Genomic DNA, 25,715 nt, shown 5'->3' on the forward strand with positions numbered 1-25,715 from the left:
GCACCCAACCGCTTATGCAACCAGGCCGGCCCTAAGTTGTCAGTTTTATTTACGTTAATGTCTTCATACTGTTGCATATTATCTTTTTAATATCTGTAGGATCTTTAGTAATATCACATTTTTTAAAAATCCTGGTGCTGGTAATTTGTCTTACTCTTTTTTTAATGTTTCACTAATGCTTTTCAAAAGAGAAGTATACTCCTTATGTCATAACTAGCATAATTAACAACATGGCATTTGAGATAAAAAGAGTGTAAGCCAATTGCCAAGGAGTATTGAATGGCTAAAACATAATGGCCTAACAGTATGATCTCACTTATATGTGGAATCTAAAAAAGCCCAACACATAAAAACAGAGAGTAGAATTATGGTTACCAGCTGCTGGAGAGTGACCGAATTGGAGAGATGTTGTTTAAGGGTACAAACTTGCAACTAGTAGATAAATAAATTCTGGAGATTTAATGCACAATGTAATGATTATAGTCAACAATACTGTATTATAAATCATATAACCATATATTTATATTATATAAACTATAAATTATAAACTTTCTAAGAGACTAGATCTTAATTGTTCTTACTACAAAGAAGAAATGAAAATTATGGGACATGATACAGCTGTTAGCTAATGATTCAGTGGTAACCATATTGCAACATATAAATGTATCAAACCACACACTGAACACTTTAAACTTACACAATGTTGTATGTCAAATATATCTCAATAAAGCTGGAAAAAGTTAAAATAAAAATCAAAAAGAGGAAAAAAGATGCATTATGTAGAGAGTAAAAAAGAAGAATTACAGTAGACTTGGCAATGGAAGCAGTGCAAGCCAGAAAATGGTAATTTCTTTAAAGTACCAAAAAATTTTTAAAAAGGAAATATGAAATTCTTTATCCAGCAAAAATATATTCAAAAACAGATATGATAGAGACTTATTCAGACATACAAATGCCAAAAGAGTTCATCACACCTGAAATACAAGAAATTTTAAAAGACATTCTATAATTACAAGAAAACTATAGCAGATAGAGAGTGAACACAAGGAGTGAAAAGAATGGAAAATGATAAACGTACAGATAACTATATATTTTTAAATATTTAAATCTCTTGAGAAAATAATTGAATGTTTAATGCAAAATCAATAACATAGTAGTAGTGTGGGTTTCCTAACTTAAGTAAAAGTAAAATGTATGTCAAGTTTAGCACAAAGTCCAGGAGAGGGACAGATGGAAGTAAATTACAGCATGCTTTTTAATTTTAAATGAACTAACATAGTATTACTTGAAATTAGACTATCATAAGTTAAATATGTACACTATAAATCTTTTAGCCAAGAACCCATCAGGCATAAAATGTAATCCTACAAAAAAAATGCTTAATTAAAAACAATGCCAAAATAATAGGAAAAAGAAAACAAAGAATAGATGGGCCAAATAGAAAACAAAAAGAAATGTGGTACATTTAAATGCAAATATATCATCAGTAACATTAAATATAAATGATCCAAGTGACTCAATTAAAAGAGAAAGATTGTCAAATTAGATAAAAATAAACATGACCCAACTATATTCTGTCTATAAGAAACTCACTACATAGAAAAAAACTGATTAAAAATAAAAGGATGAGAAAAACATACCATGCTAATACTAATCGCCAAAGAGCTCGTGTGGCTATATTAATATCCAGCAAATCAGATTTCAGAGTATAGAATATCATTAGGGATAAAGAGGATGATTTCAAAATGATAATAGAGCCAATTTTTCAAAAAAAAAATAGAAAATCCTAAATGTTTATGCACCAAACATTCAAAATACATGCAGAAAAAAACTTATAGACCTGGAAGGCAAAATAGACAAATCAACAATTATAGTCAGAGATTTTAATCTCTCAGTAATTGATAGAACTAATAAGAAGAAAATCAGTGAGGACATGGTAGACAAACAAAACTCTCAACCAACCGGACTTAAATGACACTTAGAGGACACGCCACAAAGCAACAGCAGAATATACATTTTTCTCAACTGTTCGTGGATCATTTACAGAGGCAGACCACATTTTACGCCATAAAATTAAGTGACATATGAGCCAAATGCAAGGTGTGGACCTAGTTTGAATCTTTTTTAGTATGAATCTGTTGAAAACATTATGAGACACTGAGGAAATTTAAATAGTTACTGAAATATTAAAGCACGATTGTTAACTTTTTTGGTAACAGTATTGTGGCTCTGGTTTTATAAATTCACATATAAATGCATTATCTTTTAGAGATACATAATGAAATACTTATGGATGAAGTGGTACTACGTCTCAGATTTTCTTTAAATTAGTTTAGTCTGTGGCTAGATGAGTGATGGAGATGAAACCTTTTTAGAGCTATCTAGTTGAAGCTGGCTGATAAGTACATGGGAGTTGACAATACTTATTTATTTTCATATATTTTAATTTTTCATAATAAAATGTTTTTAAAAATTAAGGGTCAAGGTTTCACTTTCAGTTAAGTTATAGAGAGAACGACTCTACCCTGTCTCTCCCAGTGAATGCAATTAAAAACCATGGAAAGAGTGTATGGATTTGAGGACTCTAAAAAGTAAATAGTAGCAGGTGGATTGGGGAAGGAAAATATATATTGAAACAGCACTTAACAAGCATATTTGTCCTTTTTTTTTTTCTTCTAGTTTCTCTTAGCCTAGATTCAAAAGAAGCTTGAAACCCAGAACTTTACAATGACAGCTAACGAAAGAGCTCCAAGATAAGCTATTCATTTCTGTACTGAGAAGCGGAATGGGGGACCCTTCAGCTCAGAGTGGGGAAAATTCTTTTTCTTTCTCTTCTGCCCCAGCCCCTAGTAATCCTACAGCACCACAGTGACAACAATGACCAGGCAGGCACCTAAAATGTGGTTAAAGAACACTTCTGACTACAGGAGCTGTGATTCTGTAGAGTGTGGGAAGCAAACACTCCTGTTGGTCTCTTACTCTATATCCTCTCACTGCTTGGAAGGGAAGCAGACACAGTCATGAAGAGTGCACATCAGAGTAAAGTAACTAAAGTCCCAGTTTCTAGTAGGAAGACCAGGAAAAGATTCCCTAGGAACAGGAAAATGTTAGTGAGGTAGCTGAGATAAGGGAGCTCAAGACAGCAATCCCATAAATTTGTGTATCAACTCCTAGGCTCTTCTCCAGGCTGCAGATGCTTTAATCTGAATATAAAGAGCATATCCATATCTTTGAGAACAAAAGTATGCAGTATACCACCATACAGACTCCAAACCATCCACTACTGGTGCACATGTGGGATAGATAACAATAGCACTGAAAATACTTTAAAATTGAACTGACATGGGAAGCAAAGCCCACAGATGGCAGGTAGGAACTGTGACTGAATATCATTCAGTTGATCAAAATACAATTCTAAATAGTCTGACATAAAAGAAACAGGAAAATCTTAACATCTCACAAGAGAAAAGACAATTAACAGGCTTTGTCAAAAAAAGATTTTTAAAAAGTGATGAAGAATAAAGAGGTTCACTCTAAACAAACAGGAACACTTACCAATAACGTCAATAAACCATACTTCCTTCTTTGTCCCCAGGTGATAAGAAGCCAATGCTATGGGGGCCCTGTTTCCAATAAAATTAAGGTTGTAGTAAGGAAAGCAAGAATGGACATTGGGTAGTCAACTAGCAGTCTCTGCTACAATCCCTCATATTCCCCAATTGAGTAGTCCTAAATTATAGTTATTTGTGTATTTTCTGTCCCCTATACAAGATGGAGGTATTAAGACAGACAATAGAGTCTTTTTTTTTTTTTTCTGTGAGGAGGACTAGCCCTGAGCTAACATCTGATGTCAATCCTCCCCTTTTTCCTTGAGGAAGATTGGCCCTGAGCTAACATCCATGGCCATCTTCCTCTACTTTATATGGGACGCCGCCACAGCATGCCTTAACGAGCCGGGCGTCGATGCGTGCCCGGGATCCAAACCTGCGAACCCTGGGCCGCCGCAGGCGAGCGCGCGCACGTAACCGCTTGCGCCACCAGGCCGGCCCCAATAATAGAGTATTATAAAATATGTCATACACACAAAATGGTATATGTAACATATATGCATGGCTTAAAGAAAATAATCAGTATTTCATTTGAAAGAAGATGCCATCAGTTGGAATATATATCATTATTTTATATACCATAAAAAAGAAAAAATGCAGCCAACTAAACTAACATAATGATTTCTTGTCACTGCAAATCTGTATTTCATACTTACTAAAAAATTATCCTTTGGACTTTGATTTTTGACAAATATAACTTGTGAATATATGAAAAATAAAGTTATTAAAATAAATTGGTTATTTCTAAGACGATAACTACATCACTTAGGGACCATCCTTTCAGAAATGTGAAAATTAGGGACCAGCTCGGTGGCAAATCAGTTAAGTTTGCAAGTTCCACTTCAGCAGCCTGGGGTTCGCCGGTTCGGATCCTGGGCACAGACCTACTCACCGCTCATCAAGCCATGCTGAGGCAGCGTCCCATATAGAAGAGCTACAATTCTAAAACTATGATACACAATGATGTACTGGGGCTTTGGGAAGAAAAGGGAAAAAGAGGAAGATTGGCAACAGATGTTAGCACAGAGCCAATCTTGCTCAAAAAAAAAAAATGAAAATTAAATACCTGTATACTCAACACCTTATGAAATAGGACAATTCTCAACACTGTTGAATCTCTCGTGTATAATTTCCAGATGATATATCTCTTTTCCACCCTAGACATACTAGCTTTTCTCAAGAGAAACTATTAAATATGCAATCATGTCTTGTTTGATCTCATTTTCTAATTGTTCTATAGATGGAACTAAATTTCTTCTTCTTCAACTTGTTTCTTTTATTCAGCAGTGAGATTCACCCACAGCAATATGTATAACTGCCAATGTTGTACAATGTCCCACTGTATACATACACCATAATTATTTTTCAATTATTCAGTTGATGGACACTGGAGATATTTCCTATGCTTTACTCCAAAATTCTCATGGTTGTTTCCTGGAATACACATATGAGCTTCCTCAGGGTATTGACCTAGATGTGGATTTGCTAAGTGTAGTTAATAGCCTTTTTTATTCTGATCACAGAGAAATGCTGCTGTACTCTTCCTCTCCTCCTCTGACTATCCTAAGTGGACACAAGTCCTGTTTTTTCTTAATCGATGGACTAGGAATTAACATCTATGTTCATGGACCTTCAGACAGAAGAGGGAGAGGGAGATAGAAATGATTCTCGGCCCACAGAACGTGACTTTCAGTCATAGTCTGGGGAACCAGAGGCAGGCAGTGGGTAAAGCAAGAAGCAGCACCCCTCTTGGTTCTGTTGAGCAAAAGGGGAGGTGGGGCTGTGCTACACAGAAGCCTGGGGTCTCAGGCTTCAGTTTAGTTGGTGTCACAGAATCTTCCAAGATCATTACCAGGCTGTGGAACATGTAAATTCAAAAAGACAACAGTGTTTCATTGCAAAAAAGGAAGTCATACTTATTCAATGTAAAAGGCAATATATGTGCAAACAGCTTGCTCCCCATGACCTGGTGCCTCTTATGATGGGCTTTCAAGGTTACTGCCTTCTTGGTTGCAGTTGTCACGGTACCAGTGACCTCTAGCCCCACACCACACTCTGCTGACGGCATGATGCCTCCATGCTGCTCTCCACACTCTCTACCTTATCTACAGCGGGCTTTATGATTTCCTAGTAAAGATTCTATCCCATTGGATCTTTCACTTTCAGAACCTTGCTCTATTGTCTGTGCAGTAGCGAGGGCTCTGAAGAAAGAGCCAATTTTTTTCTGGGGCTCTTATCTGAAGACCCTGGAAAAGTCAGGATGATGATCAATAAAGGTACCCCAGAGAAAATGAGAAAGAGATTCTTATCTTGACCTTCACTTAATTCACTCCTGGATTCTGATTCCAAAGCCTACTATTGATATCATTCCTCGGCTTAAAAAAAAAAAAAAGCCCACAATCAAGTGCAAACTTCTAAGCATGTCATTTGAGGCCTGTGGCAATCTGGACCCACCCATTTTAACCATCTTATCTCCAATCTATCTGTGCTCCCTCACGGGAACACTGTACTTCAGCCAAACTTGTCTAGTGACTGTCTAGAACATGTTCCCTCTTATCCTCTAGCATGTGGTACTGTGAAGGCATTGCTCAAATTCTGTCTCATGCTGTAGTTTTACACCCTTAATACATCTTATCTCCCTACAGAGACTCTGAGCTTCCAGAGGGCTTTATTTATAAGGCTGCATACCTCACCCTGCTCTGTCGAAAGCACAGATTCTGGCATACAGTAGGCACAGATCAATGTCTACTTAAAAAATACTGGATCATCAGATGTCCTATTAAGCTGGAACATCTTGAAATAGAAAGATCAAGTCAGATCTGTCCAACTGAGTTCATTAACGCTGTATTTGCTCATCTTCTTGTATCTTCCCACTTATGTGAACAGCACTACTATCCACCCAGACCATCAAGCAGGAAACTAGGGGGTCATTTCATATTCTCCCCATCACTCACTCCCTCACCTAATCACTTACCATGTTCTATGGGGTTCATGTCCATGACCCCTCTTCATGTCCATTGTTCGGGCCTTTTATCATCTCCCCCTGCATGGCCATCATTTAACTGGCTTCTCTGATTCCAGTCTTCCTGCACTCACCTGAGCAGTGATCATTCTAAGCACAGTTGTGGTCAAGTCACTCCTTTGCCCCACATACCTCTGTAGATCCTGTCCCATGACCTACCTGAGCACATCTTTCTACTGCATCTCCTGCTACTCCAACTACACTGAGCTGTGAGTTTCCTAAACACCCAGCTGTCTTTATGCCTTTGAGCTTCTATGTAAGCTATACCCCATCTCTGAGCATATACTCTCCCCTCTGCCTGATTTGTCTTTATATATACCAGTGGTTAGCATGGGGCAAGGCATGTAGTAGGTATTTAATTGTTTCAAGAAATGAATGAATTGACCCACTTCAGGAAAGTTATGTTTGCACATCTTTGAAACAGGTGTGTTAGACTGTTTTGACATTTGAGAACCATTCTAGGTGATATCCTCGAGCTCCATGAATGGCTAAAGTGTGTTCCCTCCCAGACTAGGAAGAGCTACAGAAGAAGGGAAGCGATAAGGGAACCAATCTCTGGATTACGGCATCCCACCTGACCTAGTTTTAGATCGGCTCCTCCACAATTTTTGAGATAACCTGAAAAACAAAACAGAACAGGTCTAGTCAAAACAAATATCACATGGTGTCAAGATTTTGATATATAAACACTATTTTCCAATAAAAAGAGCCAGGACTCCTTGGAGAAGTGGTCAATTGCAGGGCTGGGACATGAAAAATGTGATTTTGGAATATCTTGTAGTGCCAGAAAGTGCCAAAAAAGATGGGGACTTGTTGAAGGAACACAGTAGACAAACTGAAAGAGTTTCTAAAGGTCTTAGATAGAATAATTTAAGCAAATAATAATAATAATAATAACAGTGGAGGATTATAACCCATAGAATAAGCATCCATGTCATAAATAAATAATTGAATGAAAATATAAACGAGGGAGAAAGGATGATTCTTCCTAACAGTAGAATTCCAATTAATACATGTAGAGGCAATCAGGGAAATATAAAATCTCCATTAGGCAAACACCACAGGAATAAATGTGGCAGACAAAATCCACTGATGAATGCTAAAAGCAGTGGGAAAATACTTAGGGAAAAATAGGTTTTTGCAAAGAAATAATCAGTAAATACACTCTGGGATCCTGGAACCAAAACACTAATGAAATTCAAATGTTTAGCTGAGTTAACATGATTGTATTAACAATAATCTCCTGGTTCTGATCATGGAATTATGGTTATATAGGGTGTTATTATGAGAGGAAGCTGGGAGAGGAATATAGGGGAAACTTACTATTTTTTTTTGCAACTTTTCATAAGTCTGAAGTAAGTTTTTGTCTCTTTTTTAAGTGTACTCGTTTTTGCCTTTCAAATTAGCAATTAAAAGAAATAATTCCCAAGTGTTGGCAGACAGCACAGGTTAGTCGCTAGAAAAATACAGGTTGAAATCCTCACTGTATCACTCATCAGTGTGTGTGTCTTTATCCAAGTTACTTACATCTTCTGAACCTCCACTTCTTTCATCTGTAGAACTGAGACAAATAGAACTTTATCATTGCTGGCTGTGAGAATCAGACATGTGCACGCAGTCCAGGTACAGTGCGGCACAGAGCAGGTAAGAAACAAGACTTCCAGTTTTCTTCCCAGAGGAGCCATCTACTCACTGCACAATGGAGTTGACCTCTGTGCATGTCCCTATCCTCACAGAGCTCATAGCTCAGTGGGAAACAGCCAGACCATATCAGGTTCACACTACCCCTTATTCTAGTGCTTGTTTGCCTGTGCTATCCATGATTTAGCATTTGTGATTCTCCAGAGCAAGTGAAAAAGACGAGAAAAGGAGAAAAGTTTGTAATCCCTTCTACTGGACTGCAAGCTACTTGAGTAGAGGGTTAGTGTTTCATTTATCCTAATTTACGACACACACCTGAGTACAGGGCATTTGAAAATGAAATAAATCCAATAGAAAGGAAGAAGGGAGGGAAATCTGGCCACCCACCTAGACATCTTTCGGGTGGAGCTGAGGCTGGGGGAGGAGTCGTGTTCTTGGCCCCCTGGGCCGCTGTGGTCCTTCTCCTTTTTATCTCTCTGAGTGGTTCCACGGGATTCTAGGATTGACTTATCCTCTCCCATCCTACTACGCAGGGAAGGCCTTTTAGGGGGAGTTCTCGCCTTTTTCCTTCTCTTCCTCAGGGCTTCAGCCTGGGTTTGGGAGACTCTCTGGCCTCCATCCTGTTCACTCATGTTGTCTTTACTCTCCAAGGCTGAGACAAAGGGTTCCGCTCCTGGACCTTCAGTGGTCTCTGTAACAGGTCTGCTGGTAATCTCCCCTCCTGTAACCACACTCATGCTGTCCTTAGATGTTGCTGCTGCTGCCCCTTGGTCAGGCCCTGTAGATGCCGTAATTAGGAAAGAGAGTGGGTTCCTAAGCATACAGTATGTGTGGGAAGCACGTTGTTGGATTTCTTCCCCACCAGCATAAGCAAGAGAGGTGGCCCCAGACACCTCAGCGACCATGGGAAGGCTCCTGATGCTGACCTGATCTTGGCCCCCTCCTCCATGGAGCTCCATGGCCTGTGCCGAGAAGAAAAACAAGGAAGTAGAGAATAAAATAAATGAAACTAGAAAGAGCTGTCATCTGTCTTCCTGAAGCTGAACCACCCAAGAGCTCATAATTAGAACCTTTGAGGTCATCAAGTCATCTCCCAGTGGATGCAGGAATCCCCTCTACAGCAATCCCACAATGGTCACTACAGTTTTGCTTGGACAGTTTCAGTGCCAGGGAGAGCACTACTGCAATTCACCAGTGAGCATCCTCACACTTTTATTTTATACACTTGTCTTAGCATTTCTGCAAAATAGATTCCTAAAAGTGAGATTACTGGTCAAGAGCTATGCCCATTTTACATTCTGATACCTACAAACAAATTGTGTACATGTGCACAAATCATGCTGCAATGCACAGATGTATACAAAAATCAGTGCATGACTCAAATAAAGGAAAGACTTTCTCACAGTTAAAAATGTCCCACAACAGATCAGACTGCCTGGGTTGCAGTAGCAAGTGTTCTAGAATAGACTGAACAGTCAGGATGCTGTTGAGGGCATTAAAACATTGGGTATGAGATTAGGGGAGTTTACATCTAAGGGACCTTGGATATTCAGAAGCACTTGGATCCTCTCCAATATGGCAAGGTCTACACCTGGTGCCTCATTTGGCCTGAGCTCTTCCAAAGGCAATGCATTTACCCAGTAAGCCTGGGACAGCAGCCTGGGAGAGCCTCAGCTGCTCTCTCCCAAAGCACCCTGGCCCCATTTCCGAGAGTCTCTGCAAAGGCTTACTGCTGGGCTCTTCTTGTCCTCTGCCTCCAACACAGGTACGTCCATCATGTCACCAGCTGGTTCAGCCTGGGTACCACTATAAGCCTCCACTGGCGGTCTCAGGAGGTACACCAGGTCTTCCCAGTGTGCAAACAGATCTTCTTTTGCATCTGAAGAGGGGCACAGCTGTAGGTAAAAAGAGCGGCCAGTGGCAAGCTTCAAGTGGAGCTGTTTTTTCTCCTGATTGTAGATGGATAACTTTACAAACTTCAAAGGAATCAGCCTGTAGGAAGCAAAGGAGGGGGAGATTAGGTGCGGATAAACAGGAAGGAAGAGGCCACGAGTCTCTTGGCCCAACCAGTCCACTCCCTCTATTAAAGGATTTACCAAATCCTGCCCACCTGACCTCAGCTCTCACAGTCACCTCCTCAGCTCTGACAGGTGCAGCCCTGATTCGGAGTACATCACTTATCTCATCATGCCTCAGTTTAACACCTTTATGGCTCCCAACCACCTACCAAAAACAGTACGTGTTAACCCCTAACTTACTCTGCCATGCAAGGCCTTCCCACTATAGTCTCCAAATTCCTTTCTGGTCTTATTCCCACAACCCTCATTACATAATCAATGGCCACTTTCTCCACCAAGCCTTGGTGAACCCCTGTGGCTGTATCTGATCTTTCCTCCTCTGAATCCATGCCACAGCTGCTGGTCGTGCTGTAGAGGCTCCTCTCACTCGGGGTTTTACATTATGGCTAATCATATGCTTCACGGTCTTGTCCCTTCCGTATACTTCTTACAGGGAGGGACTAAAACTCCTGGACTCACCTGGTCAGCTCCAAGCTCTTTGTCGACTTGAAGGCCTTTCCCTGGGTGTCTCGGTCATGTCTGGCATTGACTGCACAGCTCACTGCTGGTCGTGCCAGCAGCATCACATCAGGTATTGTGAGGTTGGGGCTCGTGTATGCAATACCCACAGTCACCATTTGTACACTGTTGTGCACATCAATCACTTCTCCTCTTTTGCTGATCTATTGTTGGAAGAAAGAGGAAAGCAGCACTGTCTTACATTCTCTTCTACCTGTCCTCCTCTGCTTCACTCCTAAATAAAGCTTGTAGCACAGTTCCTGGCATGAAGCAAAAACTCAAAGGGATGTTAGTTTTCCCACACACACAGTTCAAGCTCAGTACCACGGCAATAGCTCTGACGCATTTCCCTTTCCAATCTGAACTCTCATAAGAGCCCAAGTCTACTTCCTCAAAATATCCGTGATCATGCACATCCCTGCTCAGAAGTGCCTGTGATCAGTATCAAAATAACAAATGCATGTTTAGCCTGAGACCCAGCAATTCCACCTCGGAAAATTTATTCTACATGTACCTGCACACACGCAGAAATTATGTACAAAGTTGTTCGCTACCACGATTTCTGATAGCAAGAGATTGGACACAACCCAAGTAACTCACAGTACAGGGCGGGGTAAACAATTTTAGAATTTTTACAAAATGGACATTTTATTAAAAACAGCTTTTTCGCCTCAAAAATGCCAATGCAAAAGACAATCAAATATGAAGGGATCATTCCAGACTAAAGGAGTAAAGAGATGTGACAACTAAATGTAATACATGATCCTAGATTGGGAAAAACATCTACTAAGAACATTATTGGGACAACTGAGAAAATTTGAACATGCGCTACATATTGCATAATAGCATTCTATCGATATCAAATTTCCTGAAATTGTGCCATGGTTCCATAAATAAATGTCCAAGTTCTTAGAAGATACATGAAAAACTTAAGGGTAAAGGGGCATAATACTAGCCACTTCCACCTCTCTCTTAAATGGTTCAGCAAGAATAATAATCTATGTCTTGTGTCTTGTCTATGCGTGCTTACTGATTCTCAATCCTGCCTACACATCACAATAAACTGGAAGTTCTAAAACCTCTTGCTGCTCAGACTGTCCCAAGTCTACTACTAGAATCTTGGGAGGTGGGTCCCAGGCATCAGTGTTTGCTAAACTTCCCAGGTACTTCTAAGGAGCAGCCAAGGTTGAGAATCAGTGACAGATGTAAAGTCATGGAGCTCCCTGGCTGACTCTCATGTCTACTCTCCCCTAGTCTTCTCTTTCACACTTAAAAGGTGTGTGGTTATTCACTCCCAAAGTCTAGTTCATACTGCTATGATATGACCCACACCATCATCCAGAAAGCAGTGTAGAGTAGAAAGGCCCTGAGCTGGAAGTCAGAAAGCCTGGGCCTTGGCCATTTTTTGGTCTGGGAAAGTCATTTCACTTTCTGGAACTCACTTTGCTCCCAAGTAGAACGGGCACATTTGTTTTGCCTACATAACTAGGTTGTGATGAGGCTCACAGGAAACAGACACCAAAGTGCTTTGGATAGTATAGAGCACCACTTAAATGTAAGGGGTATCTCGAGCCTCAAGTTCCTACAAAACACACCAAGTGAGCAAACGCAAGCTGCCAAGGGCACACCCAGTACAACATTATGTCTAAAGTCCACACATACAAAACAAGAGTACACTGTATCTCCAAGAGTCATAAAACGTTTAATAAGTACACACATAAAAAAGGACAAAACCTGCATGGGAATGATAATGACCATATTCAGAACAGTGGTAACTGGAGAGAAAGGAAAATGGAATCAGGGAAGGGCATCCAGGGAGATTAAACCATGTCCATATTTTTTCTTTAAAAAAATATTAAATCTGAAACAAATATGGCAGAGTCGCCACCTGATAAAATTGAGTGTATAAATCACTAAGTGGGAAAAGAAAAACAAAACCACTTGTCTGTTTCCTCTACCTGGTTGAGAGGTCTGAAAACATCTTTGCACACTCAGCACATAATAGGTCTTCCATAAATTTTTGTAGAATGAAAAGAAGTATAGAAGAGGGGATTGCAAGAAAGAATCAGGGAGACGAGGGGGGGAGGATGGGATCATTCACCTGGATAAAGTCGCTCTCAAACATGCGCATGTCCTTGAGTATAGAATACTCGCCATTGTACAGTTGCCGCTGCAGTTTCCCCATGGAGTTGTTGAACATGTGCAATACATGGCAGCTTTGCGAGCTGTGATATGATAACGTCCTGTTGCTATCCATGGCTATCTTTTATTAAGACAACTGAAAAGAGGAGGCACCTTATCTCTGGTCCGTTATCTGGCACCTCAGCACAGCCCCTGGGACAAGGAGTTAACCCACACATCACGCCATGTTGTGATTTAGACAAAGGGGTCCTCTGGGCAGACACAGCCTCTGGCCGCAGTTTGCCGGCAGACAGGGCCCTGTGGGAATTAAAGGAAGGCATCTTCGCTTGGCTGAAGTGGGCCAGCACGAGAATCACTGCTCGGCTTGGGGAACAGAGTGCAGGCCAGACCGTAGACCCTTACCCTCACCCCTCAGCCAGCTGCCCTAGTCCAGAGAACAACTTGCACAACTTGGTGAAGTGGCCCTGCTGGCCCTTGACTGTCTCACAAACCTCAAACTTTCATTTTCCCACCCTCCCTTGGCTCAGGCCTACATAAGTTCACTATCAGTGTGGGTACACTACACCCAGGAAAAGTGGCCATCACGTCTATCCAAGCAAAGACAAGTCACTCTGTCTCAGAGCTCTTCACTTACTCTACCCTCTGGATGGGTCTTCCCTCTCTAGCGCCCCCTCCCTCCCTGGTCAGGGTAAAATCCTTCCTCTCGTCTGGATCAAGATCCCGCCCTCTCTTGGTCAGTGTCCCTCCCGGTCAGGTTCTCTCCTCCCCCGTCCCGTGCTCTCCTCCTCGGGGCTCTCCACTCCGCCCCGCTGAGGGTCCCGGCTCCTCCGCACTGATCTCACCACATCGCGCAGCGCGCCCCCTCCCCGGAGCCCCGCGAAGGGGGCTGAAGACCGACCGCTCGGCCTTTGGGCAGGCACGGTCCAGCCTGGAACAGACCCGCCCTCCGAGAGCAGAGGCGAAGCAGCTGCACCGAGCAGGCCCCGCGTCCCCGTGAGCACGACCAGCACCCGCAAGTCCCCGCGGGAACCGCCGCCTCCGTCGGACCCCTCCATGGGCCGCCTTTAAACTTTTCCTGTCCATTGTGACCTGTGCTGTCACAAGACAGTGCGTCTTCATCCTCGCAGCCACCTGGCAGGAAGGGACACCGCCCTTCCGCAAACACAGAGAACCCACCGAAGGCCGACCGTACGACGGGCGCGTGGGCAGTCACTCTCGGGAGACCCAGGCGGGGGACAGCGCATGCGCAGACACCACATGCACAAGGCGTGGGCGCGCCTGTGGACGGGGCGGAAGGCGCATGCGCAAACAGCGCCGGCACAAGGCCTGGACACCTCTGTAAGGACGGGTCTCCCGGACCATGCGGAAACACTGCCAACCTAGAGCCTGGACTGCTTTTTGTGGGGGGAACTCGGCGGGACCGCATGCGCAAACGTAGAATCCACAAGATGTGGGCCCCCTTTTGGGGAAGAGAGGGAGCGCACAGGTATAGTCGCGCTCCGTGGCTTCACCGAAATGAAGGGAACAAGTATGACGGAAAGGGCTCCTGTCCCTATCATTGTCTCCTGCCACCTTCTATCTGATCGCCGGATCTCGTCTGCCTACACCCGGTCTGTAGGACGGCAACCCCATAGTGTAGTCCCACACAAATCCTCCATACATGAAGGTAATGAAATCATAGGGAAACATGCAGAGTAAATCCAAGGGGGCATGGCTTTTCCTCTTCTCAAGGAATGGCGAACATAAAAGCAGAAATAGCCCAGGCTCAGGCTATGTCTGCTGAAGAGGTAAAGCCCCTTATCCACTCTTCTTCAGGCCCTTTAGAGCTGGGACTACCTATTGGTGAGAAGTGAAGGTGTCCGCACTGTGCTATCCCCTGTACCCCACTGGGTCAACCTCACAGGCACACCGGATAGAGGGTAGGGCAGGGTGACATCTTAGGAGCGGGGCCCCAGTGTATTCACTTCACTTTCGGTTTCCTTGATTTTCTCTCGTCTCCATTCTCTGTTTGATTTATCTTGGTTCTTTTTTTTTTCCACCCAATTTTCACTTTATTTAATTTTTTATTAAATTAAATTTAATTTTTATTAATTGCACATATATATTTTATTGAGGTAAATTGGTTTATAACATAAATTTCAGGTAGACATCATTATATTTTGATTCTGTATAGACTACATGGTGTTCACCACAAAAAGTTTGGTTGCCAGCAGTCACCATACACGTGTACCCCTTTACCTCTTTTGCCCTCCCCCCAACCTCCTACCCCTCTGGTAACCACCATTCTGTTCTCTGTATCTATGTGTTTATTTGTTTATCATCTACATATAAGTGAAATTGTATGGTATTTATCTTTCTCCATCTGACTTATTTCACTTAGCATAATGCCCTCAAGGTCCATCCATGTTGTCACAAATGGCAAGATTTCATCTTTTTTATGGCGGAACAGTATCTTCTTTATCCATTCATCTGTTGATGGCACTTAGGATGTTTCCAAGTCTTGGCTATTGTGAATAATGCTGCAATGAACATAGTGGTGCATATATATTTTCAAATTAGTGTTTTTGAGTTTTTGGATAAATACCCAGAAGTAAAATAGCTGGATCATATAATGGTTCTATTTTTAATTTTTTTAGGCCTCTCCATACTGTTTTCTGTAGTGGCTGTACCACTTTACATTCCCACTAGCAGTGCACGAGGCTTCTCTTTTCTCCACATCCTCTCCAACACTCATTTCTTGTCTTTTTAATAATAGCTAATCTGATGAGTATGAGGTGATATCTCATTGTGGTTTTGATTTGCTTTTCCCTGATGACTAGTGTTGTCGAGCATCTTTCCATGTACCTGTTAGCCTTTAAATGTCTTTTTGGAAAAATGTCTATTTAGTTCCTCTGCCCCATTTTTTCAGATTGTTTTTACTTTTTGTTAGAGTTGTATGAGTTCTTTATATATTTTGGATATTAACCCCTTATCCAATATATAGTTTGAAAATATTTTCTCCCACTCCCTAGGTTAACTTTTCATTTTGTTGATTATTTCTTTTGCTGTGCAGAAGCTTTTAGTTTGATGCAGTCCTGCTTTTTGATTTTTGCTTTTGTTACTTGTGCTTTTGGTGTCATATGCAAAAAAATCATTGCCAAGACCAATGTCAAGGAACTTCTTCCCTATGTTTTCTTCTAGGAGTTTTAGGATATCAGGTCTTATGTTAAGTGTTTAATCTATTTCAAGTTAATTTTTGTAATTGTTGTAACATAGGGGTCCAACTTTATTTTTCTATGTGTTGTTATCCGGTTTCTCCAACCCCATTTGTTGAAGAGACTGTTCTTTCCCCCACTGAGTCTTCTTGGCTCCCTTGTCAACTGTTAGTTGACCATATATGCTGGAGTTTATTTCTGGCCTCTCAATTATGTTCTATTGGTCTATACATCTGTTTTTATGCCAGTATCACACTATTTTAATCACTATAGTTTGAAATCAGGAAGCATAATGCCTCCAGCTTTGTTCTTCTTTCTTAGGATTGCTTTGGATAGTTGGGGTGTTTTGTGGTTTGATACAAATTTTAGGATTTTTTTCTATATCTGTGAAAAATGACATTGGAATTTTGATAGCGATTGCATTGAATCTATGGATGGCGTTGGGTAGTATGGACATTTTAACAATATTAATTCTTCAGATCCACAAACATGAGATGTCTTTCCATTTGTTTGTCTTCTTAAATTTTTCATCAAGGTCTTGTAGTTTTGACAGTAGTTTTATTTCTTCTTCACTTACTTGGTTAAATTTATTTCTAAGTATTTTATTGTTTTTGATGCTATTTTGAATAGGATAGTTTTCTTTATTTCATTTTCAAATGTTTATTGTTAGTGTATAGAAGCATAACTGATTCTTTTATGTTGATTTTATATCCTGTAAATTTACTGAATTCATTCATTAGTTCCAACAGTTTTTTGGTTGAGTGTTTAGGATTTTCTATAGATAAGATCACATCATCAGCAAATAAGGACAATTTTAATTCCTCCTTTTGCAATCTGAATGCCTTTTATTTCTTTATCTTGCCTGCTTGCTCTAGCTAAGACTTCCAGTACTATGTTGAATAAGAGTGGTAATAGTGGGCACCTTTGTCATATTCCTGATCTTAGAGGAAAAGCTTTCAACCTTTGCTATTGAATATGGTGTTAGCTGTGGGTTGGTCATATATGGCCTTTATCATGTTGAAGTATGTTCCTTCTATACCCAATTTGTTGAGGGTTTTTATCATGAAAGGATGTATTTTGTCAAATGCTTTTTCTGCATCTATTGAGATGATTAAATGATTTTTATCTTTCACTCTATTAATGTGGTGTATCACGTTTGTTGATTTGCATATGTTTAACCATCTTTGAAACCCAAGGACAAATCCCACTTGGTCATGGTGTTATTTCTTTTAATGTTTTGTTCAACTTGGTTTGCTAATATTTTGTTGAGAATTTTTGCATGTATGTTTATCAGGGACATTAGTCTATAGTTTTGTTTTCTTGTAGTATTCTTATCTAGTTTTGGTATCAGGGTAATGCTGCACCAACAGCATGCTGGAATCTCACCTCGGTGAGAGTGGATTTCTACAAAGTCTCTCTTGTCTGTGGGTGTCTGTCCAAATCAGCAGTTTCCATATTTTTTACAACCATGGCGAAGAAGGGTTGGGGAACTTTTGCCTACTCTTGCTGTTTTCACAGTCCATGCCTTGGTCTGTGTACCTATTACTGGATGCACAGGTGGGGAGACTCCTCCCAGGTGCCTTGATGTTTGGTGCTGGGGGCAACAACTCCCACAGAGGCACTTTTGTTTATGGATGAATGTCTAATTAGTTGTTTTAAAAAAGGGGGACAAAAGGATGGACATTTTATACTGCCATGATGCTAACTTTCCATTAACATAGATTTAAAATTACGTTAATGAGTTTGAATTTTAAGTGATGTAGAAAATAAGAGTTACAAACCAAAATTATAATAATACTGAGTGTTATATTTTTCTTTGCTAGAAATATTTATACCTTCATATGACTTAGAATTACTGTCTATAATCCTCTCACTTCAACCAAAAGGACTACCTTTAGCATTTGTTGTCAGGCATATCTAGTGGTAATGTACTCCCTCAGCTTTTGTGTATCAGGAGTGTCTTAATTTCTTCTTATTTTTGAAAAACATTTTTCCAAATATAGAATTCTTGGTTTATAGGTTTTTTTTTTTCTTTCAGCACTTCAAATATTTCATGCCACTGCCTTCTGCCCTCCAAGGTTTCCGCTAAGAAATTGACAGCTAATCTTATAGAGGATCCTTTGTATTTGACAAGTTGCTTCTCTATTGCTGCTTTCAAGATTCTCTCTGTCTTTGGATTTCACCATTTGACCATGTGTCTGTGTGGGTCTCTTTAGATTTATCCTACTTACAGTTCATTGAGCTTCTTTGATTTGTAGATTCACGTCTTTCATCAAACTTGGGAAGTTTGGGGGCATTATTCTTTCAAATAATACATTTGCCTCTTTCACTCTTTCTTCTCCTTCTGGGACTCTAATAATGTCTATATAAGTCAGATAGGTGGTGTTCCATAAGTCTCTTAGACTGTGTTAAATTTTCTTTATTCTTCTCTTTTGTCTCTCACACTCAATAAATGTTTTATCTTCATAGTCACAGATTATTTTCTATGCCTTTTCAAGTTTGCCCTTGAATTCCTCTAGTGATTTTAAAATTAAGTTGTTGTATTCATCTCCAGAATTTCATTACCCCATTCATTAATTCCTTATCCCATATTGCTCTCTGGGTTGCCTGTTAATGCAATGATATAGAAAAGCCCAAAGGAGACTGCCTTAATATAACCTTCAGTCTGGAACAGGATTTAAATATGTAATGAATTATCAAATGAGTAATTACTTATTTCTTTTTATGATGACTAATATGAAAAAATAAAGTGCAAACTGGTATGTGAACAGAGAACACTGAGGTCTGAATTATAAATGAGGGTTATAAAAGCTCTCTGTGTTTTAGTAGTGCTTTAGCATACACTTTAAGGATGAGGAAAATAAGGATGGAAAGAGTGGCCCAGGCAGAGAGAGTGGAGTGAGTAGCAGGAGAAGAAGCCTGGGGTACAGTGGGATAAAGAAATGGTATAAGTCAGAAGAGAAACACAAAAGTTTGTCCATGTAGGTCCTAAATAGCTGTGAAGGGTCTTTGTAATATACACTAACAGAAATGGTTGCTTTTCTAAGGATATTAATTAGGGGATTAAATGATATATTTTGCATTTGCAAATCTTGTTGCTGTTTAGAGAAAAAGGCTAAAAGTGAGCAATAGTTCTGAAGTCATTGGAGTAGTTCACAAGAGAGAGGAGATTTGCTTGATTCTAGGTTTGATAATTAGTCCAATTGGGAGAAGAGATAGGCTTGATTTTTAGGTTTGATGATGAATCCATCATAGGAAGAGACTCAATGATGAATCAATCATCAGAAGAGCCTAACCATAAGGAATGGATACTTGATCTCACTCCCTTATTCCCACTCAGTGGCAACAGTTTGTATTTTCTTCACAGCCTTGCAGCATGTTTCATATCTACTGAGATTCAGGTGTAAGTGTAGTCATGTAACTTCCTCATGTAATTTTCTCTCACCACATGTTCTTGGTTTCTCTTAACCACCTTCCTCTAAACTTGAGGTTTCCTCTTCCTCCTGGGCCTTGGCTTGTGAGGACTCTTGTTAGTCCTTATCAGATCCATCTGCTTCAAATCTTGGCTAGAAAGAAAGTGATGCATTGGAATCTGAGATAGGATGGGAAGTGGGTGATATAGGGAAGGAAGCATCATTGGTTTGGGCTTTAAGGATTAATATACTTTTAAAACTCTAGTATCTTACCTTGAAAAAGTTAATCACTGATTAATATATTGTGTTTTACATTTAACCAGACTTAAATTATATCATCTAAAACTTCTTTCTGAAGTGTTAACATTGGAAGTACTTGGCTCTGCACACTTGGAGGAGAAGATTAGTGATCCACATATGAGAGATTTCAAAAAATTATGCCAAACGGACATTTGTACGTATGGCTCTGGAGCTGGCCTGGACTAGAATTACAACAAAAAATCAGAAGAGAAATCAAGAATACAGTCCCATTTACACTCGCCAAAAAAAAAAAAAGAGAGAATAAAGTACATAGGAATGAATTTAACCAAGGAGATGAAAAACCTATACACTGAAAACTATAAAACATCAGTGAAAGAAATTGAAGAAGACATAAAGAAATGGAAATATATTCCATGCTCATGGATTGGAAGAATAAGCATAGTTAAAACATCCATATTACCTAAAGCAATCAACAGATTCAATGCAATCCCAATCAGAATCCCAATGACATTCTTCATGGAAATAGAACAAAGAATGCTAAAATTTATATGGAACAACAAAAGACCCTGAATAGCCAAAGCAATCCTAGGAGAAAAGAACAAAGCTGGAAGTATCACACTCCCTGACTTCAAAATATACTCAAAAGCTATTGTAATAAAAACAGCATGGTACTGGTACAAAAGCAGACACACAGATCAATGAACAGAATTTAAAGCCCAGAAATAAAACCACACATCTATAGATAGCTAATCTTCAACAAAGGAGCCAAGAACATACAATGGAGAAAAGAAAGTCTCCTCAATAAATGGTGTTGGGAAAACTGTACAGCCACATGCAAAAGAATGAAAGTAGATCATTATCTTACACCATACACAAAAATTAACTCACAATGGATTAAAGACTTGAGTGTAAGACCTGAGACCATAAAACTCCTGGAAGAAAACATAGGCAATATGCTCTTTGACATCAGTCTTAACAGTATCTTTTCAAATTCCATGTCTGCTCAGGCAAGGAAAACTAAAGAAAAAATAAACAAATGAGACTACATGAGCTCAAAAAGCTTTTGCATGGCAAAAGAAGCCATCAACAAAATGAAAAGACAACCCACCAACTGGGAGAAAATATTTGTAAATCATATATCCATCAAGGGGTTAATTTGAAAAATATATAAAGAACTCATACAACTCCACAATCAAAAAATGAACCACCCAATCAACAAAAGGGCAGAGGAAAGAGTAGACATTTTTCCCAAGAAGGTATATGGATGACTAACAGGCACATGAAAAGGTATTCAACATCACTAATTATTAGGGAAATGCAAATCAAAACTACAAGATACCACCTCCCACCCCTCAGAATGGCTGTAATTAACAAGACAAGAAATAATATGTGTTGGAGATGATTGGAGAAAGGGAACCCTCATACACTGCTGGTGGGAATGCAAACTGGTGCAGCCACTATGAAAAATATTATGGCGATCCCTCAAAAAATTAAAAATAGATATACTATATGATCCACATATTCTACTACTGGGTATTTATCTAAAGAAGATGAAATCAACAAAAAGACTTATGCTTTCCTATGTTGATCAAAGCGTTGTTCATAATAGCCAAGATGTGGAAGTAACCCGGGTGCCCATCAACAGATGAATGGATAAAGAAGATTTGGTATACATATACAATGGAATAGTCAGCCATATAATAGATGAAATCTTGCCATTTGTGACAACATGGTTGGACCTGGAAGGTATTATGCTGAGTGAAATAAGTCATACAGAGCAAGACAAATACAATATGATTTCACTCATGTGTTGAAGATCAACAAACGAACACATAGATAAGGAGAACAGATTAGTAGTTACCAGAGGACAAGTAGGTGGGGGGAGGGTGAAAAAGATAAAGGGCCACGTATGTCTGATGATTGATAAAAACTGGACTATTGGTGGTGAACACAATACAGTCTATACGAAAACCAAAATATAGTGATGTATGCCTGAAATTTACACAATATTGTAAGCCAATATGACCTCAATAAAATAATTTTTAAAAAAAGAAATGGAAGCAATTGTGCATGTAAACAATTACCTTGAGAAATGCATTGTGAAGAGGTGAGAAAAGCGCTAATGTATTTTTGTTAAATAGAAGACTTTATTGTCTGAGTAAGTTTGATCACTTGTGGGAAGTGTCCAATAGTGAGGAAAAATCTGGATGCAATATACAGAATGATAACTGATAGCCTGAGATTGAAAAGGGAGAGATCTAGGACAAATGTGGTGATGTCAACATTCAATAGGAAAAGTATTTCATTTACTGTAGGAGGGAAAGAGAGATGATAATTTCAATCTGATGAGGGTCTAAAGAAATGGAGACTAGTTAATGTGAAAGATCTCACTGGGAACTTATATGGATTATGTTTCATCCTTCTATTCTGAGATAATGTTATCAGCTCTTTTTTACCATGGAAAAGTGAGGATAGGGTTTGAAGGAAATGGCAAAAATATGTCATACTCCTTTTGTAAATTGAAATTGACAGCTGACTAAAGACATAAAGGTGTATTTGGGAGCAAAATTAAGTGTCTAGTTGGAGTAGGATATCATCAATTTATTGTGATACTGTCTTCTTTGTGTACTTTGGTTTAAGATCACTTAGCTGTTGTTTGGATTCAGACACATATGTTGAAAGGCAGCATTCATTCTGGTTTGAGGCTTAGCTCTCTCAGTATATTTGGAAATTGTGGCAAGGGAGTGGTGGACTTTTGACCAGTCATCTGGTTCTGGACTTTTGCTTCTTGGGAGGTTTTTGATTACTGTTGTAATCTCTTTACTTGTGATTGGTCTATTCATATTCCCTATTTCTTTTTGATTCAGTTTTGGGAGGTTGTATCAACCTAAGAATTTATCCATTTCTTCTAGTTTATACAATTTGTTGGCATATAGCTTTTCATAGTATTTTCTTAAAATCCTTTGTATATCTGTGGTATCTTTTGTAATTTATCTTCTTTCATTTCTGATTTTATGTTTTGAGACTTCTCTTTTTTTTCTTAGTTAGCCTAGCTAAAGGATTGTCAATTTTGTTCATCTTTTTCAAAGAACCAACTCTTAGTTTATTGATTTTTTCTATTCTCCTTTTAGTCTTTCTTTCATTTATTTCCAATCTGATTTTTATCATTTCCTTTCTTCTACTGACTTTGGGCTTCATTTGTCCTTTTTCCTAGTTCTTTTAGATGTAGGTTTAGATTGTTTATTTGAGATTTTTCTTGTTTCTTGAGGTAGGCCTCTATCGCTATAAAATTTCCTCTTAGTACAGCTTTTACTGCATCCCATAGATTTTCGTATGTTGTGTTTCCATTTTCATTTGTTTCTAGGTACTTTTTGATTTCTTCATTGATCCAATGGTTGTTCAGTAGCATATTGTTTAGTCTCCACATATTTGTAACTTTTCCAGCTTTCTTCTTGTAGTTGATTTTTACTGGCATACTACTGTGTCAGAAAAGATGCTTCATATGATTTCAATCTTCTTAAATTATTGAGGCTTGCCCAACGTGTCCCAACATGTGGTCTACCTTTGAGAATGTTCCACGTGTACTTGAGTAGAATGTGTATTCTGCTGCTTTGGGATGGAATAGTCTATATATATCTATTAAGTCTACCTGGTTTAGTGTTTCATTTAAGGTCAGTGTTTCCTTATTGACTCTCCATCTGGATGATGTATCCATTGATGTAAGTGGGGTATTAAAGTCCCCTACTATTATTGTGTGTTGCTGTCAATTTCTCCCTTTAGGTCTGTTAATAGTTGCTTTGTATATTTTGGTGCTCCTATGTTAGGTGCATATATATTAATAAGTATTACGTCTTCTTGTTGCAATATCACTTTTATTATTATATAATGTCCATCTTTGTCTATTGTTATCTTTTTTGGCTTGAAGTCAATGTTGTCTTATATAAGTATTGCTACAACAACTTTCTTTTGGTTGCCATTTGCTTGGAGTATCATCTTCCATCCTTCACTCTGAGCCTATGTTTGTCTTTAGAGTTGAGATGGGTCTCCCGAGGCAGCATATTGTTGGGTTTTGTTTTTAATCCATCCAGCCACTCTGTGTCTTTTGATTGGTGAACTCAACCCACTTACATTTAGGATAACTATTGATTTATGAAGGCTTAATACTGTCATTTTATCTTTTGTTTTCTGGTTGTTCTATATTTTCATTATTTCTTTTTCCTTGTGTTTTGGACTGCCATTTCAGTTTGGTGGTATTCTGTGATGTTTCTCAGTTTCCTTTTTTTTTTTTTTTTATGTTTTGTGACTCTACTCTGGTTTTTTGTTTTGTGGTTACCCTGGGGTTTTATAAAAGATCTCATAGTTGAGATAGTCCTTTTTCTCTGATAGCATCTTATCTCCATTTCCCTATGCAGGTTTTATTCTTTTCCTCTTTGCCTTATATGTTTCTGTTGTCACAAATTATCCCTTTTTGTATTGTGACTTTGTTACCAAACTGAAGCAGTTATAGTTATTTTTAATCCTTCTTTTCCTTTTAGCCTTTATATTATACTTTTTTACTAATCTATTTTGATATAGAGTTACAAATTTCTAATTCTGTCTATTTATCACCTTGCTCAAAGCTTTGTAAACCTTTGCCTTTTTGTTTCAGGTAGGAGGGCTCCTTTCAACATTTCTTGGAAGGCAGGTCTAGTGGTGATGAGGTCCCTCAGGTTTTGTCTGTTTGGGAAAGCCTTTATTTCTCCTTCATTTCTGAAGGAAAACTTTTGCTAGATAGAGTATTCTTGGCTGACAGTTTTTATGTTTTAATATTTTGAATATATCATTTCACACTCTCCTTGTCTGTAGAGTTTCTGCTGAGAAATCTGCTAATAGCCTAATCGGGGTTCCTTTGTAAGTTATTTTCTTCCCTCTGGTCACCCTTAGTCTTCTGTCTTTGTCATTGACTTTTGATAGTTTTAATATAATGTTCCTTGGAGAAGGTCTTTTGCATTGAGATAATTAGGTGTTCTATTAGCTTCATGTACTTGTATATCCAGTTCCTTCCCCAGATTTGGGAAGTTCTCAGCTATTATATTTTTTCTTTTTTTTAATAAATTTATACATAATTTATTAATTCAAGTAATTTTTTTCCTTTTTCTTTATTGTGGTAACATTGGTTTATAACGTTGTATAAATTTCTGGTGTACATCATTATACTTCTATTTCTGCATAGATTACATCATGTTCTCATGTTGACCACCCAAATACTAATTACAATCCTTCACCACACACATGTGCCTAATTATCCTTTTTGCCCCCTCCCTCCCCTCTACCCCTCTGGTAACCACCAATCCAATCTCTGTCTCTATGTGTTTGTTTGTTTTGTTTTTATCTACTACTAAATGAGTGAGATCATATGGTATTTGACCTTCTCTCTCTGACTTATTTCACTTAGCATATGCCCATCCATGTTGTCACAAATGGCTGGATTTCATCATTTCTTATGGCTGAGTAGTATTCCATTGTGTATATAGACCACATCTTCTTCATCCATTTGTCCCTTGGTGGGCACTTAGGTTGCTTCCAAGTCTTGGGTATTGTGAATAATGCTGCAATGAACAGAGGAATGCATGTATCTTTACACATTGGTGTTTTCACCTTCTTTGGATAAATAGCCAGCAGTGGAATAGCTGGATCATATGGTAGTTCTAGCCTTAATTTTTTGAGGAATCTCCATACTGTTTTCCATAGTGGCTGCACCAGTTTGCACTCCCACCAGTAGTGTATGAGTGTTCCCTTCTCTCCACATCCTCTCCAACACTTGTTGTTTCCTGTCTTGTTAATTATAGCTATTCTTAAGGGAGTGAGGTGATATCTCA

General features: G+C 39.1%; 1 protein-coding gene across 1 annotated transcript in view; it reads right to left on the reverse strand.

Moving 5' to 3' along the window:
- Positions 1-6,148: 6,148 nt before the first annotated feature.
- LOC131419114 (Golgi-associated RAB2 interactor protein 4-like) overlaps positions 6,149-25,715 on the reverse strand; it is a 101,953-nt gene continuing 82,386 nt past the window's right edge. The window contains exons 3-5 of the mRNA XM_058563918.1: positions 10,002-10,263; positions 8,659-9,233; positions 6,149-7,248 (exon numbers count right to left, since the gene is read on the reverse strand). Coding sequence (XP_058419901.1) covers positions 7,191-7,248; positions 8,659-9,233; positions 10,002-10,049 — 681 coding nt within the window. The 5' untranslated portion in view covers positions 10,050-10,263 and the 3' untranslated portion in view covers positions 6,149-7,190. The remainder of the gene's footprint in view (positions 7,249-8,658; positions 9,234-10,001; positions 10,264-25,715) is intronic.

Source organism: Diceros bicornis, chromosome 20 (assembly GCF_020826845.1).
Source record: "Diceros bicornis minor isolate mBicDic1 chromosome 20, mDicBic1.mat.cur, whole genome shotgun sequence".
Taxonomy (NCBI): Eukaryota; Metazoa; Chordata; class Mammalia; order Perissodactyla; family Rhinocerotidae; genus Diceros; species Diceros bicornis.